We start from the raw sequence: 16,867 nt of genomic DNA, 5'->3' as shown, positions 1-16,867 counted from the left end.
CTTTATTATTGCCTCCTCCCAAAAACTTATCTAACTTTCCACCTGAACCTAATTGAACTGCTTGAATTTATTTCAAACTCTTTTGGTGAGCTGTTCTAACTTTGATTTGGATTTTCTGTTCGTATTCAGTGTCCAGTTTGCCTATACAGCATTCAATTCTTTATTCGATAACTCCACACCTTGCAAATCTTTAACTTACTGTCAAAATTTATCCCAACTAAGGAAATTCCTTGCCAAATCTCTGTACACTTCACCTTTTTCATTGCCCTCATGTCGTCCTTCTAGTTTTTCATCATATTCATTAATTGACTCTTCCCATCATCTTGTCGATTACCCCTTCTATTTTTACTGGACCTCTTTCTTATCTTACTCCCCCCCCTCCCTACCCTCCCGACTGTAAATTGGTATCGTCTCTTTCACTTCTAGGTTTACAACTTTTTCTCTGATATATTCCTTAGGGAAGTCCTTATTTTTGTATTTGACTGCCCATTGTCATCGAAATCGTCCCAGATCCTGTTTCTGAAACTGCCATACTTATATTTGTACAGGATGGCTCGAGTGGACTGTGGGGAGCATGTGTGAGGGTAAATGAAAGTAAAAAAATCCAAAAAACTCTATCGTTTTTTGCCGATTCGGACTATTCTGGAAAGCTCCAGTAAGGGTATAGATTTACCATATGCGAGTCGCATGGACGACAGTGGTTTGTAACTAGAAGCTTAGACAATTTTAAAGAAATGTGTTATTTTACGGATGTAAGGCGAAGGCAAGAATTGAAGGCGAAGGCGAAATTTGAAGGCGAAAGTAGAATATCAGAGTAAAAGGCAGATGCTTGTCACACGAGAGACAAACCGGCAGATGGAATAAAGGCATCTGCTCTCCAGCGGAGCTGATGTCCAAGAGAGGCAGGGGTAGATGGCTTAAGCCCTGGAGGAGATCAAGAACACAAGAAAGTGAGATTCAGGGATGTCTCTCTACCAGCAGACGTTGCATGCAGTCACCTGACTTCTCAGCTACTACTTAGTTATTCATAGTATGCTGGACCATCAGCGTTTTGGTACGGATCTGTACTGCCCGTGGACTTTCTTCTGTCAGGTCAGCACTCATATAGCAGCGTGTGTAGCTGGATGGTATTACTAGGTACCGAATGTAAAAAAACTGATAGAAAGACAATAAAATTTATTAACAGCTGGAGTTGTACATGCAATTAATGGGCTGTACTTGTCGTTCTACCTTCCAGCAAACGTCGTCTTGCTTTCACCTTCGTCAACTGTGGCTTTTCTATGTGTCATTGCTGTAATCTTGCTTGAGCATTGCTAGTGATGTTTCTTCTACTTTAGACGTTAAAAATCCAAAGATTACGCTTAATTACAACTGGTTTCTTAATAGGAGGAGTTTTATCTCTCTCCATCAGTACCTCCCATCTCCATCCATATACTCCTTCTCCCATCCTCTGCCAATTTCCTCCTCCTCACTCTCGCTGTCCACCTCCTCTCCACTCTCCCTGTTCTTCTCCTCCTTTTTCATTTCTCTGTTCATCTCCTCCTCTCCCTCTTCACTTTCTCTGTCCATTCTCTCCTCCTTCTCTCTCGTTTCATCTCGTCCACACCCTCCCCCTCCCTGCCCATCTCTTCCTTCACTCATCTCTGTCGATTTCCTCCTTTCCTTTCTCTGTCTATCTCCTGCTCTGGTCTCTCCTCCTCCTCGCTGTATGTCCATCTCCTCCAACCCCCCTCCACTCATCTCTCTCCAAACTATCATGCTCACCTATATTGGAGGCTGGTGGTCCTTACCTTCACAGTATTTTTTTCAGATCGTAACTAGTATGAGTACGAAATTTGGTAGAAATCTTCCAAGGTTTTAGGATGAACTTCACACTCATGGCTTTCCCGCCTACACACATGTCAAATATATTTCACACACATTTAACGCGTATTTGTACACGTACTTCTCCTGTATCTCTAGCGAATTTTGCTAGCAGTTTCGTTTTCACGGAACTCAGTGTTTATCATGTCGTATGTCTTGAAATATGCGCTACAGACTCTCACAATTTTGCAGGTACTTCCAGTGATATATGTGACTACTGTCAGCGAGATGTACTCTGAATAAAGTTAGTACTAAGGAAATAATACATTAAAATGCCTTGCATGATGCGTCAGTCTTTTACGCATCTCAGTGTTTGTGACGTCATATGCTTGGTATATGCCGTCGCGGACACATTAGCCCTGAGTGTTCGACGATCAGAGGGCTGGCTGTCCTCCGTAATTAAAAAAAAAGAACTAATGAAGTATTCGACGATAAACTTAAAGGGGTGTCATCAGACGACCATCTAGACCAAATGTCGAAAACAATGACTGATAATATGAAGGAGAGAAAAGGTAAAGCGCTTACCTGGAAACCGAGTGATCATGGCATCGAATCCCTGCCGGACCACGGATTCTTTAGTCTGCGTTTTAACCTAGCCTTCACCTGTGAACGGCGCGAGGAGTCGCCAGAAGCAAGACATGGTTCGGATTCCACGTTAAACTTGGATAACTGGAGTAGATTATGAAATACAAGTTGCCGAAGTAGTATCCAATAGAAAGACCTATGCCAGGGCACTATGGCACCCGAAATTATAATTATTATCATCCTGAAGTATGTGGAGTACAATGACACACTTTTTCCGGTACATTAAGCAGTATATGTGAATACTGTCTGTAAAAAGGTCACGAATACAGCTAGAGTAACGTATTAAAGCAAAACATGATGCATCTTGCCGCAGTTTTACGGCATGAACGATAAAAATGTATTAAGCGATAAACGTTTTTCCTTTCATCATTTTGTGGTGGTTGTCACCGAGGAAAATTTTATGTAATCCTTGAAATTATGAGTGAACTTCGTTGTAAGTTACGACGTGCTCTCATTCCCAAGAACTGAGTGACTAAAGTACAGGCAATGGCGCTTCGTGGATACACTGCTTTTTCACCTTCACTCCCACCCCTTTGATAGGTTGGTGGTTCTTACCCCCAGCGTTTCTCTTTGGGCAGTAAATGATACGTAAACCGAGTTTGTTTTATCGATCCATTGGTTTAGGAGGAGGTTTGGAACACACATACATACATTCATACACATATACGTACACCCATTTTTATCTATAATACTAACTGCATTGCCCAGTTAATAATTTTGTCAACTTTCTATTAGAGAAGAAGAGAAAAAAATGAACTTTGTTGTGTAACATGGAAAAAGCTTCTTTTCCATGTATTTGTGGAAACACCTTTATAATAAAAGGCTACTGTATAAATGGCTACTGTTTTCGCCTACAGCCGTTTGCCCTTCGCAGTTGATAGCTGTCATAAGCGCTGCGTGGTTCCAGGTATTTTCTTAAGTTGACTCGACTGAAGGAGTGTCTTAGTAGTAAAGAGTAAAATATGTATTAAAACTTCATATGTGTTGTGGCATTTTTTCACGCATCTCAGTGTTTGTTAAGTCATTTATCCTCAGCTATGTGTGGTACCATGGTATAATTTTTAGATGCATTTAGGTGTAAATTTGAATACTGTCTGTGAAAAGTATTGCGAATAGAGTAAGTAGCGTATAGGTAATAATTTCAAACGTCATGCATTGTGTGGCAGTTTACCAGGTATCTCACATTTTTGACGTCATATCTCCTGAACTGCACTAGACAGACGGTTCTTATCCCCACAGCGATTGTTTTCTGTCAATACGGGATAAGTGCACAAAGTTGGTTGAAATGAGTCCAGTGGTTTAGTAGGAGATGTGGAACATGCACATATAGACGCAGACGAATTTATGCACTTATTTTGATAATATGCATTGAAAATGCAGAGATTCGATTGAGGCTTATATACAGACACTACCGAGCGAGGTGGCGCAGTGGTTAGCACACTGGACTCGCATTCGGGAGGACGTCGGTTCAATCCCGTCTCCGGCCATCCTGATTTAGGTTTTCCATGATTTCCCTAAATCGCTTCAGGCAAATGCCGGGATGGTTCCTTTGAAAGGGCACGGCCGATTTCCTTCCCCATCCTTACCTCACCCGAGCTTGCGCTCCGTCTCTAATGACCTCGTTGTCGACGGGACGTTAAACACTAATATCCTCCTCCTCCTACACAGAAACTAAAGCATGTTCTTCCATTACCGTAGAAATGTACCCATAGTAGAAGATCACAAGCTGTAGGAATATGTTGATGTTCCTTCTATTACTTGACTCTAGAGTGACGTAATGTATTGCCAAAATTTTCACGAGTTGTCTCGATATTACAGCTTCTGAGCTTGTCAGAAGTCTAGTGTCCAGCATCGACTTCATCTGGACTTTAGGCTCGACGTTTGTTACTTGTGACCTAATAAGACAACGTAACAGCTATTCCGTGTGGCATGAATTCCATTAATCTTGGGTAGCTTTCCGGAGGTATGTGGCAACCGATGTCTACTTAGAGGTCACTCAGTGCCTGTAAATTACTGACCGGTAGCTTCTGCGTGAGGGTCTGGCTCCCGATAGAGTCCCATGTGTGTTATGTCGGACTCAGATCAGCTGGAGCCCGATGTTGACCAACTTTTACTATAAACAGGCTACAACGAAACACTCGGGCCTGCACCAGCAATTTTACTCTGTCATCAGATAAGCTGCAGATGTCAGCCAACCTGCTTTACAGAGCGGTCAACCACTGACATCCACGTACTGTGACGAGGCTCAGAGATCCCACACCTTGTCGCTTACTCTTGCTTTCACCACCATTCAACTGCTTTCCATAGATGCTCCAGACGGTATCACCCGAATAGCTCCCCAGTGTCGCCGTATATGAGATGCTCGATCCCAGGCGATGGTCCATAAGAATACGTCCTTTGTGAAAGTGGCTTATGTCACTGGATTTACCCATTTGTGGTTCATATCAACCATAGAATTATTTCCCGTTTGTCGCTTCTCTACTTATACATTTTCCTTACTACTTCACTGGGTCCCAACGCCACCAGACAACCTTCATTCTAGTAGAGGGCAGTGCTCGTGATGTTGTAGCACATCACTGTTGGTTACTTATGATGTATCAGTTTCTAGAACTGGCTCCACGAGTTTACGTGAGGCCAAACGAGAAGCTGCCAGGAGAAATAAACAGCGAAATCGACAAGCAGGCTGCGCAAGACGTGTGCGCTACGCGTCAGACGATAATTTTTTATCTACTGCTGTTTTATTACTATTATTATTATTCGGTTTTTTGGATCATTAGTCTACACAATGTTCTGATGCAGCACGCCTCGAATTCCTCTCCTTCGCCAAACTTTTTACTTTAAAGTAACACTCCTAACTTTCTTAATTGTGTGTTTCCTGTCAACGACTCATTCTATTATGGAGATTACCATGTTTTCTTCTATGTAATAGTTTTCACATACTTCTTTCCTAGCTGATTATTCTGAGTCACTTCCGAATTTGAATTTACGGCATATTGGATTATTCACTTTCCTCAAAGGCCATGATTCAGCTCCGTACTACCTTCGTGTCAGACGTACGTTCTCAGAAATTTCTTTCTCAAATTAAAACCTATATTCGATTATATCGGTTCCTTTTGGAGGCAAATAATGTATTCGTCTCTGCTGGTTTACTTATTATGTGCTTTTAGTTCGGGCATCATGCATTATATTGCTGTTTCCAAAGTTTTTTCTGGCTGCTGTCAACCCAAATTATCTGCGCAGTAGGCTGTTCACCCTATTCAGCGGATCCTGAAATTCATCTCCACTTGTTTCGAAGCTACAAACGTCTGCAGCAAATATTATTACTGATATTTTTTCGCCGAGCACGGTGAAGTAGTAGTTAACACACTGGACTCGCATTCGAGAGGACGACGGTTCGAATCCGCGTGCGACTCCTTTGATTTATATACTCCGTAATTTCCCTCTATCGCTTCAGGAAATGCCGGGATGATTCCTTCCCCATCCTTCCCCAATCCGAGGTTGTACTCCATCTCTATTGAGTTGTTCGTCGACGGGACGTTAAAATTCCCCCATGAACCATGGACCTTGCCGTTGGTGGGGAGGCTTGCGTGCCTCAGCGATACAGATGGCCGTACCGTAGGTGCAACCACAACGGAGGGGTATCAGTTGAGAGGCCAGACAAACATGTGGTTCCTGAAGAGGGGCAGCAGCCTTTTCAGTAGTTGCAGGGGCAACAGTCTGGATGATTGACTGATCTGGCCTTGTAACATGAACCAAAACGGCCTTGCTGTGCTGGTACTGCGAACGGCTGAAAGCAAGGGGAAACTACAGACGTAATTTTTCCCGAGGACATGCAGCTTTACTGTATGATTAAATGATGATGGCGTCCTCTTGGGTAAAATATTCCGGAGGTAAAATAGTCCCCCATTCGGATCTCCGGGCGGCGACTACTCAAGAGGACGTCGTTATCAGGAGAAAGAAATCTGGCATTCTACGGATCGGAGCGTGGAATGTCAGATCCCTTAATCGGGCAGGTAGGTTAGAAAATTTTAAAAGGGAAATGGATAGGTTAAAGTTAGATATAGTGGGAATTAGTGAAGTTCGGTGGCAGGAGGAACAAGACTTTTGGTCAGGTGATTACAGGGTTATAAATACAAAATCAAATAGGGGTAATGCAGGAGTAGGTTTAATAATGAATAAAAATACAGGAGTGCGGGTTAGCTACTACAAACAGCATAGCGAACGCATTATTGTGGCCAAGATAGACACGAAGCCCATGCCTACTACAGTAGTACAAGTTTATATGCCAACTAGCTCTGCAGATGATGAAGAAATTGATGAAATGTATGGCGAGATAAAAGAAATTATTCAGGTAGTGAAAGGAGACGAATATTTAATAGTCATGGGTGACTGGAATTCGTCAGTAGGAAAAGGGAGAGAAAGAAACATAGTAGGTGAATATGGATTGGGGGGAAGAAATGAAAGAGGAAGCCGCCTTGTAGAATTTTGCACAGAGCATAACTTAATCATAGCTAACACTTGGTTCAAGAATCATAAAAGAAGGTTGTATACCTGGAAGAATCCTGGAGATACTAAAAGGTATCAGATAGATTATATAATGGTAAGACAGAGATTTAGGAGGAGGAGGATATTAGTGTTTAACGTCCCGTCGACAACGAGGTCATTAGAGACGGAGCGCAAGCTCGGTTGAGGGAAGGATGGGGAAGGAAATCGGCCGTGCCCGTTCAAAGGAACCATCCCGGCATTTGCCTGAAGCGATTTAGAGATTTAGGAACCAGGTTTTAAATTGTAAGACATTTCCTGGGGCAGATGTGGATTCTGACCACAATCTATTGGTTATAAACTGCAGATTGAAACTGAAGAAACTGCAAAAAGGTGGGAATTTAAGGAGATGGGACCTGGATAAACTGAAAGAACCAGAGGTTGTAGAGAGTTTCAGGGAGAGCATAAGGGAACAATTGACAGGAATGGGGGAAAGAAATACAGTAGAAGAAGAATGGGCAGCTCTGAGGGATGAAGTAGTGAAGGCAGCAGAGGATCAAGTAGGTAAAAAGACGAGGGCTAATAGAAATCCTTGGGTAACAGAAGAAATATTGAATTTAATTGATGAAAGGAGAAAATATAAAAATGCAGTAAATGAAGCAGGCAAAAAGGAATACAAACGTCTCAAAAATGAGATCGACAGGAAGTGCAAAATGGCTAAGCAGGGATGGCTAGAGGACAAATGTAAGGATGTAGAGGCTTGTCTCATTAGGGGTAAGATAGATACTGCCTACAGGAAAATTAAAGAGACCTTTGGAGCTCAGATGGCAACCCAGTTCTAAGCAAAGAAGGGAAGGCAGAAAGGTGGAAGGAGTATATAGAGGGTTTATACAAGGGCGATGTACTTGAGGACAATATTATGGAAATGGAAGAGGATGTAGATGAAGATGAAATGGGAGATAAGATACTGCGTGAAGAGCTTGACAGAGCACTGAAAGACCTGACTCGAAACAAGGCCCCAGGAGTAGACAACATTCCATTAGAACTACTGATGGCCTTGGGAGAGCCAGTCATGACAAAACTCTACCATCTGGTGAGCAAGATGTATGAGACAGGCGAAATACCCTCAGACTTCAAGAAGAATATAATAATTCCAATCCCAAAGAGAGCAGGTGTTGACAGATGTGAAAATTACCGAACTATCAGTTTAATAAGTCACAGCTGCAAAATACTAACGCGAATTCTTTACAGACGAATGGAAAAACTGGTAGAAGCGGACCTCGGGGAAGATCAGTTTGGATTCCGTAGAAATGTTGGAACACGTGATGCAATAGTAACCTTACGACTTATCTTAGAAGAAAGATTAAGAAAAGGCAAACCTACGTTTCTAGCATTTGTAGACTTAGAGAAAGCTTTTGACAATGTTAACTGGAATACTCTCTTTCAAATTCTGAAGGTGGCAGGGGTAAAATACAGGGAGCGAAAGGCTATTTACAATTTGTACAGAAACCAGATGGCAGTTATAAGAGTCGAGGGGCATGAAAGGGAAGCAGTGGTTGGGAAAGGAGTGAGACAGGGTTGTAGCCTCTCCCCGATGTTATTCAATCTGTATATTGAGCAAGCAGTAAAGGAAACAAAAGAAAAACTCGGAGTAGGTATTAAAATTCATGGAGAAGAAGTAAAAACTTTGAGGTTCGCCGATGACATTGTAATTCTGTCAGAGACAGCAAGGGACTTGGAAGAGCAGTTGAACGGAATGGACAGTGTCTTGAAAGGAGGATATTAGATGAACATCAACAAAAGCAAAACTAGGATAATGGAATGTAGTCAAATTAAATCGGATGATGCTAAGGGGATTAGATTAGGAAACGAGACACTTAAAGTAGTAAAGGAGTTTAGCTATTTAGGGAGTAAAATAACTGATGATGGTCGAAGTAGAGAGGATATAAAATGTAGACTGGCAATGGCAAGGAAATCGTTTCTGAAGAAGAGAAATTTGTTAACATCGAGTATAGATTTAAGTGTCAGGAAGTCGTTTCTGAAAGTATTTGTATGGAGTGTAGCCATGTATGGAAGTGAAACATGGACGGTAAATAGTTTGGACAAGAAGAGAATAGAAGCTTTCGAAATGTGGTGCTACAGAAGAATGCTGAAGATTAGATGGGTAGATCACGTAACTAAGAGGAGGTACTGAATAGGATTGGGGAGAAGAGGAGTTTGTGGCACAACTTGACCAGAAGAAGGGATCGGTTGGTAGGATATGTTTTGAGGCATCAAGGGATCACAAATTTAGCATTGGAGGGCAGCGTGGAGGGTAAAAATCGTAGAGGGAGACCAAGAGATCAATACACTAAGCAGATTCAGAAGGATGTAGGTTGCAGTAGGTACTGGGAGATGAAGAAGCTTGCACAGGATAGAGTAGCATGGAGAGCTGCATCAAACCAGTCTCAGGACTGAAGACCACAACAACAACAAGTTTTAATCTGATTTCTGAACCTTACGTTTATTTATTCATTGCTTCCTTAATATACAGGTTCAACAGAATAATAGAAATACTGCATTCCTGCATTACACTCTATCTAACCCTACCGCGTGTATTTGAAGTCCATAGTTTTTTCTTCTACATTTTTCTAGTACAATTGTGTATTATGGCCCTCCCTTACGAAGTATACCTGTTTTCCTGGATATTTCTAAGGTCTTGCATAACTTTACATTGTCGAACGCTTTTTATAGGTCGACAAATGCTTATAAAATATTTTCATTTTTCGAGACCGTTGCTTCAGTTAGCAAGCATAACGTCGAAAATTCGTCCCTCAGGCTTTAGTTTGCTTAAAGCCAAATGTCTCATCTGCCAGATACTTATTTTTTCATTTTTTCCTTTCTGTGTTATTCTAGTCATCAACTTCAATTCATCAGACGTCAATCTGTTCGTGCGATCTCGCGTTACCTGATTCCATCTTCATGACTGCGTGACCCATATTCTTCGGAATTTGCGATCACCATTACCATACATTCTGCACACGAACTCGAATAATCGTTTGATTTTTACTTTTTAGTACTTACAAAGAAATATTATCTAGAATTCCTGCCTTGTCTGATCCCAGTTCTTCCAATGCACTGTGAAACATCGGCCCTCACACTAGATCCTTACATCACCCGGATTAACGCCTGCTTATTATCATGTCACTGTAGGAGATAACTATTCCTTCTCACAGAGGACGTCAACGTCTTTTGCCATTTGTCTGCTCTCTCTTCTGCATTTAACATGCAAATTCTATTTTCATTCTAAATTTTGACCCCGCTGCTTTCAAATTCTCCTGAAATTATTTTTTCTTTTATATATCGTGATCTTTTCCTTCCGACGTTCATTTATTTTTCCATTTCTCCGTTTCTTTCAGCCATGTCGCTTTAGTAGCTTTATAAATGCAGAAAATCAAGAAATGTGTTGAAATAAAATCACTCACGTAATTAACAAATCGTAAATTTTAAGTCTGAGATTATCAAAAATTACTGACATACCATATGACAGAGGCTCAACGTGATTCTAAGACTACATTTTAGCAGAAGGATGTTGTGCCAAATCCAGAAATTGTTACCTAAGGCAGTTTACAGGTGAAGACCATGTGATTCTACTACAACCAGTGCTCAATCTCTATAACGTGTCGTTAAAACCTAAATCATTTGGGATCAATTCTTCGATGCCAACAAAGTTAGTCGTAGTGATGAAATGACGCCATTACGATTAGCAAATACGTGGAGCAATGCAAAGTGGCAAACGACATCTGACGTTATACGCCTACGAAGATGGTGGGACCACGCTGCATTGAAGATACGCGCGCAGCATGCCATGGCTGTTCGTCATGCTTCCACCAGGCAATCAGCAGATTGCTTATGATCAATGTTTTGCTCTTTAACATTACGTACGGCAACCAGACCTTTTGTGTCATGACTTTAGCGCAACACGGCGAAACCGGTCACAATTAAAACAGCTAAGGTGGTTTTCTTTAATCATTATCACTGATATCATGATCGAAGTTAATACTGGGAACATCAAGTTGTAATTAAATTTTTAAATAAGAGGTCTCTAAAATTGTTACTAGTAGCGTAATTTGAGTTTTCCCAAATCCGAGTTCTACCTGATCCCATTTACCTCGAATTACCGTGCTTTTATTGTACAAGTGCTACACAAACAAGTTCTCTGGTCGTGTGATGATAAACATGAACATTAAAAATACTGCATTTAACCAGTATAATTTCAATGCTTAAACTAATTAGGATAACAAATTTCAATATTTTCTTTTTACAGGTCAGCTGCTGGATTTATTGTATTCACTCTACTTTTTACCAACAAAAGTTTCGGCGCGAATCCTTTTGTTGCATACTTCGGACAAGGATCCCTGCAACTGGCTGCTTCATATGTGGCTCACGCTGTCGGAAACAGGTTTGGGAGACGGATAACACACTGTCTCGTACTACTGGCTGCAGGTTGCTTGTGCATCATTCTCGTATGCTTAACCGCAGGTATCTCATGGTTTAATACTTTCTTCCACGTTTCTTATCACAAATTGCTTACAAATATCTGTAGGAGAAATAAGCTTGCAGTTTTATTATATTGCACTCTGGAAGTATTTTTTTCAAAATTCTTTAACACGTACATATTTAGCACTGTGTTATGGTAATAGAGTTGGGCTTTTCCAGCATCTTCAGCGCAGTGGATCATAACGACACTGTGCCTGGTACTACTGCTCTGCTGTAACACTTCACATTCACTCACCAACCTGCAGAGCTTGGAATTACATCCAACGAGTTTACGCCAGATAGGCATCGCAATTGAATACGCCTTTGTTCAATGTACTATGAGTGTTCCACCTTATATTGCTCACGTGGTATGTACGCAGATGGTTATTTACTTAAAAATAGTTACGGTAGTACGTATACAGATTCATGCAGTATCATATTTTGGATGCACTGTGACATAAACGTGGCTCATCTGAAATGTAAAGACTACTGTCTGTTGTTAACGTAAACTCATCAACTATGTAAAACCACACTGATGATAGCTGAAAATCACGATTTAAAAATGGCAGGCAAGACAAATGAATTTTATATTTGCATATTTTTTAAGGCTACTATACTTGTTTTCACCTCATATGCAAAGTCACAATTTCAGCCCTGTAGATTAGACTTCATCTTCCAAAAAATAATAAATAATTATATCACCATCATTCATTAGGGAAGCTACAGCGTCAGCACGAAACAGACAGATTTCAAACCTTTCTCAATATCTCTCGTCTTTTTTCCCTATTATCAAAGTTTCTGAGCCTTACTTAACTACACTCCAAATAGTTTTCGTAATCTCTTTCTTGCAGTCATTGTTATTGCCTTTTTTATTAGTAAGCGTTGTATTTTCTGAAGTCTTCTTTTTCGTTCCCTCTCCTTTTTCCAACTTCTCTATCACAGCTTCCATCTTCTACAAGAATGCTTCTTATGTGAAGCAGTTCACATCTTCAAATATCTGTCCTCCATCTGTTTTAATTATTTCGCTGTTTTTTTCATTAGTTTTGGTTTGAACACGTTTTAAAAAATTCTAATTCTTTACCCTATTTCTCAAATTGTCCCCATTGTTTTTTAAGGATCTTCTTTGCTTTCGGTTAACACGTAATGATGTGCATATTTAATAGCTTTCACTTTGTCTCGTCGTACACTCATTTTCACTAGGTTGTTCGAGGTCATTGAGAAAATACTAAAGAGACCTAGAGTAGTGGAACAACCCTATATTACACATCTCTAATAACTAATGTATCAAATTATTCAGGATCGAGTTTCACCGTTTCTCCCTATTTTATATATAGTTTTCTTGTTAATCTCCTGTCCTTACAATCTATTACTCATTCATTTAGTATTTCTAAGATTATTTTTCATTTTATTAAAACAACAGCATTTTCATAATAACTCGATTAATCTTGCATAAGCTTTTCATCTTCTCTATATCCTGATGCTCCAAAGTCTTGTTTCTTGGTTCTATTGTATGCTGGATTCAAAATTATCTTCTGACGGTTTGTTCATTCTTCTTTCATATCCCATATTTTGTTAGTGGAAGACACGTTACAAATATACTGCACGACACAATTAAAAGGTAACAGGGAAAGAAGAAGTAATATCGTCAAATCAAAGAAGCGAAACGCAAAGCATCACAATATTTCAGAAATACAATGTGCAGCGCAATTAAAGGATCACTATTTCGAAAGCCAGGCAACTAGAATCATAGGTTCGTCAAGTGATTTCCCGCCTGCATGCCCCTACGACTGCTTCGAAAGTTTTCTCTGTAATGGCATATTATTGAAAGTGTCAATAAATGTGGGCGGGTGGCACTGAGGCCGTCAAACCAGGCGGTCTTAGAGTGATTCTTTGCCGTTTTATTCACACACGAGACAATGTGGCACTCCCCCTCCGATGACACAACAGGAGGAAACAAAACATCAGGGCTGAAAATGCATAAGTACCCTTTCCTGCTTCGTGTTCAAATTTCGCCGAATGGCTTTAAATGCTTCTTAGTGGTTCCAGCCTGTAGACGAGGGCAAAAATTAGGGTCACACTGCATTCCAAAGGTCTGCGATCACGTCCAGTGGGGACACAGCACCACAATTTCCGTAGAGAAGAGCTGAAACCTCGTGGGTTGTCAACAATCTCAAAGGTTGTCAAGAACATCGTGTTGTTGCTCATCGCACTGCGAAATATCGTTTTCGACTGCGAAATGTGTAGGAATCAGTGCCCCAAGCAAATGGGCGGTTTAACACACTTTATGCCTCCGCCTGAGGCCCTTTCGTGTCGATTCTTGCACCTCACATGAAGTTTTGGTCTTTGGCCTGTTTTTCACATTTGTCGGCTCCTCGTTATTTGAAGCGGTGTCGAGCCAGAGGCTGACGTTACAGGGCGCCACGCTTTTGCACTATTGCACGGGATGGCTGTAGACATCTCTGCGTAAAATTTCATATTGATTCATCGAAATACAGGACAATTACTTGATGTAGAAAAAGTGATCCTTTAATTATGTGTAGCAGAGTAGTTCTACAATATTTCTACTGTTTTGTATCGTCGACCTGGGGGCTGGCTCGGCTCCCCACGTCCGAAAGCGACCACAATACTACTCTCCGCTATTCGGGTTTGTCGGTTTGAGGACCGCAATATCTTGAGAAAGTTTCAAATGGTTCAAAATGGCTCTGAGCACTATGGGACTTAACATCTGTGGTCATCAGTCCCCTAGAACTTAGAACTACTTAAACCTAACTAACCTAAGGACATCACACACATCCATGCCCGAGGCAGGATTCGAACCTGCGACCGTAGCAGTCGCGCGGTTCCGGACTGAGCGCCTAGAACCGCTAGACCACCGCGGCCGGCAAGAAAGTTTCCTCGGGAATCTCGTGTACAGTATATTTTGTTTGTAGAGAAATACAGTGTATGTATGGCATCTCCTAAAATCTTCAACATCTTTTGTAACGTGTGGTATCACCAGCCCCCGTCTTTCTTTTCCTGAGATCTGCCATGTATTTTTTAACTTGTTCTTTTGTGATATTTGCACCATACCACTCGTCACACATTCTTTGTATTCTTCTGCTTCTACTTATTCCTCTAATTCATTCCTCTCGCATACTTCATTATGAGGGTCAAACAATTCTTCTGCATAATGGCTTCACATCATTTTAATAGTTCTGTGAATCTATGCCTTCCTTTAATTACTTACCATTCCTGTTATGGCTGTTATTTTTTATTTGCTCTTTGTCATGTGTCTGTCCATTTCATAGATTGCACTGTGCTTCTATTCAATCTACACACAATACGTGTGTTATCCTTATCATACTATTGTTCATGGTGACGTTTTCTTCCAGTATGTGCATTAACATTATTTCATTTCCTCCTATCATTCCGTTTTCTTTCATCGATTCTCAGATTCTTTCATTTGCAGATTTATTATTGTCGATTTTTTTCACAAAATCATCTTCTATGTTTCTAACACCGCTCCTTTCAGTATTAACTATTCAAATGTGTGTTGTTTTGTAATCCTAGATATTTTGGTACTGCCCTCAGTGCAGAATATGGCAGCAGTTATTTCTCGACGTTGACACCAGTAGGACATGATTCTCACACTTCCAATATTTTTGTAGAACTCTTGGCTGAATAGCCCTGAAGTCTGTTTCTTTGTCGTATTCGTTCCTTCAGCACTTTTGTGTGTCACATGTACATTCTGGTTAGAGATACAGTGATATAAAAAAACTTGTATCAGTGACACTCAGGTTTAAAAACACTTTTTATTTTGGCATGGATAAAACTCTCTCTAATAGGTGCTAACATTTAACATTACGAAATCATTAGTATATTATTGAGTCATTCAACATACTTGGAGTTCCTCATTCATTATGACCACTAACAACAACAAGCGTGTTTGTGTACTGTTTTTGTTTATATCTGTATTTTCATCAGATAAAATACTGTTAAACATAGATATTATTTAGATGCGAGTATATGACGTTGATTCCTTTTTCTACAGGGAAAAACTTATGGAATTTATATCGTGTTCGGCGTACTAGCAGCTGTGACCCTAATTATGTCTGTTTTGATGTCATTTGTGCCGGAGTCATTTAATGAGAATCTTCCGGAGACAAACCAAGATATTTCACTCTTTGGAAAGAAGCAAAAGTACTGGAGTCTTCCAAGCAGAAAGTCAAAGGAATCAGAACACGACGCTGTAGAATTTTGATGCCCAGGAGATGATCTCTGGAAAGTGTTTCGGGAAACTCTGAACGAAAAATGATTAAAGAAATTTTGTGACGAGAGTAAACTTGTGGACAAAATGAGAGCAATTCGAACTGGAAATGATAATACGACAACGAATCAAGTGGTATAATGGAAATGTGATCAGATGAACCAATTATATGCACAAAAGAGGTAGATACAGATTCAGAACAGGTAGAACACAAACCTGACGATTCTAGCAGCTTATACACTGTAGACCATGCAGACCATGTTATATTTATTGAAGTGTCACACTTTTGTCTCTGATTTCTTATTATATTTTATTATTATTTAATTAAATTTTCACATGTATATACCAGTATCTGAGTGGTGTCTGTCTGACAGACATTGCACCCTGACGTTTGCTTCAGTGCAGTTGCACTGAGTTGCAGCGTGCGATGAGTTGGAAATTTGAGTCTGTCAGGCCGAAGCGGTAACGGCAACCGCGTATGAAAAGCGGTAAATCCGGGTTCGAGTTCCGGTCTGGCACAAATTTTCAGCTTCCACCATTGCGTTCTCACAATGCCATGTGTGGCTGGAAGTCACTAATTCCCTCCCATCCCTTCCCTTTCTTTGCCCATTCTCAACTTCAAACAGATTTTCACTCGTTTACAACTGTTGTATCCTACTTTTGAGGCTAATACGTCTATGAAATTATACCATGATTTACGACATAGAAAAATTTTGTCGATGGAAAACGAAGACATCGAAAAACATTACATCACACAAATATATTAACGACAAAACAGAGACATTACCAAAACTAGTAGTAAAACCTTTAGTAGTAATAGTGCAGGTCGATCCAGAAAGTACTCACAGACGAACACTGAGAGGTTTCCTGGATGACTTCTCAGTATGGTAGCTGGAATGATTGCAACATTAGCTGGCCCTTAACTCAATATCAGATTTGTGTAATTTCACTTTCGCCACGATTAGTGTTTAATGTGTTCCTTTTAAGGGAAACACTCAGGCAATAAGAAGGGCAGGTTTATGCTTCGTATTTACTATAAATATTTCCGGTCAGTTGTATTTTTCTGATCTATAATTAAAAACAGTCTGTTGCACGTATACCTGAACGCCTGTGTTCTGAAGAGTATGGCTTAATTTTTGCATTTGTTGTATGCCATTTTAGCTACCCTAGTAG

The 16,867-nt window shown here is 40.5% G+C and overlaps 1 protein-coding gene across 1 annotated transcript in view; it reads left to right on the top strand.

Moving 5' to 3' along the window:
- LOC126253036 (solute carrier family 22 member 6-like) overlaps window positions 1-15,970 on the top strand; it is a 62,737-nt gene extending 46,767 nt beyond the window's left edge. The window contains exons 5-7 of the mRNA XM_049954105.1: window positions 11,237-11,451; window positions 11,629-11,816; window positions 15,479-15,970. Of these exons, the coding sequence (XP_049810062.1) occupies window positions 11,237-11,451; window positions 11,629-11,816; window positions 15,479-15,688 (613 nt within the window). The 3' untranslated portion in view covers window positions 15,689-15,970. The remainder of the gene's footprint in view (window positions 1-11,236; window positions 11,452-11,628; window positions 11,817-15,478) is intronic.
- The last annotated feature ends 897 nt before the right edge of the window (window positions 15,971-16,867 follow it).

This window comes from Schistocerca nitens, chromosome 4 (assembly GCF_023898315.1).
Source record: "Schistocerca nitens isolate TAMUIC-IGC-003100 chromosome 4, iqSchNite1.1, whole genome shotgun sequence".
Classification (NCBI taxonomy): Eukaryota; Metazoa; Arthropoda; class Insecta; order Orthoptera; family Acrididae; genus Schistocerca; species Schistocerca nitens.
Note: the sequence above shows the minus strand (reverse complement) of the source record. Positions and strands in the feature narration are given on the sequence as shown.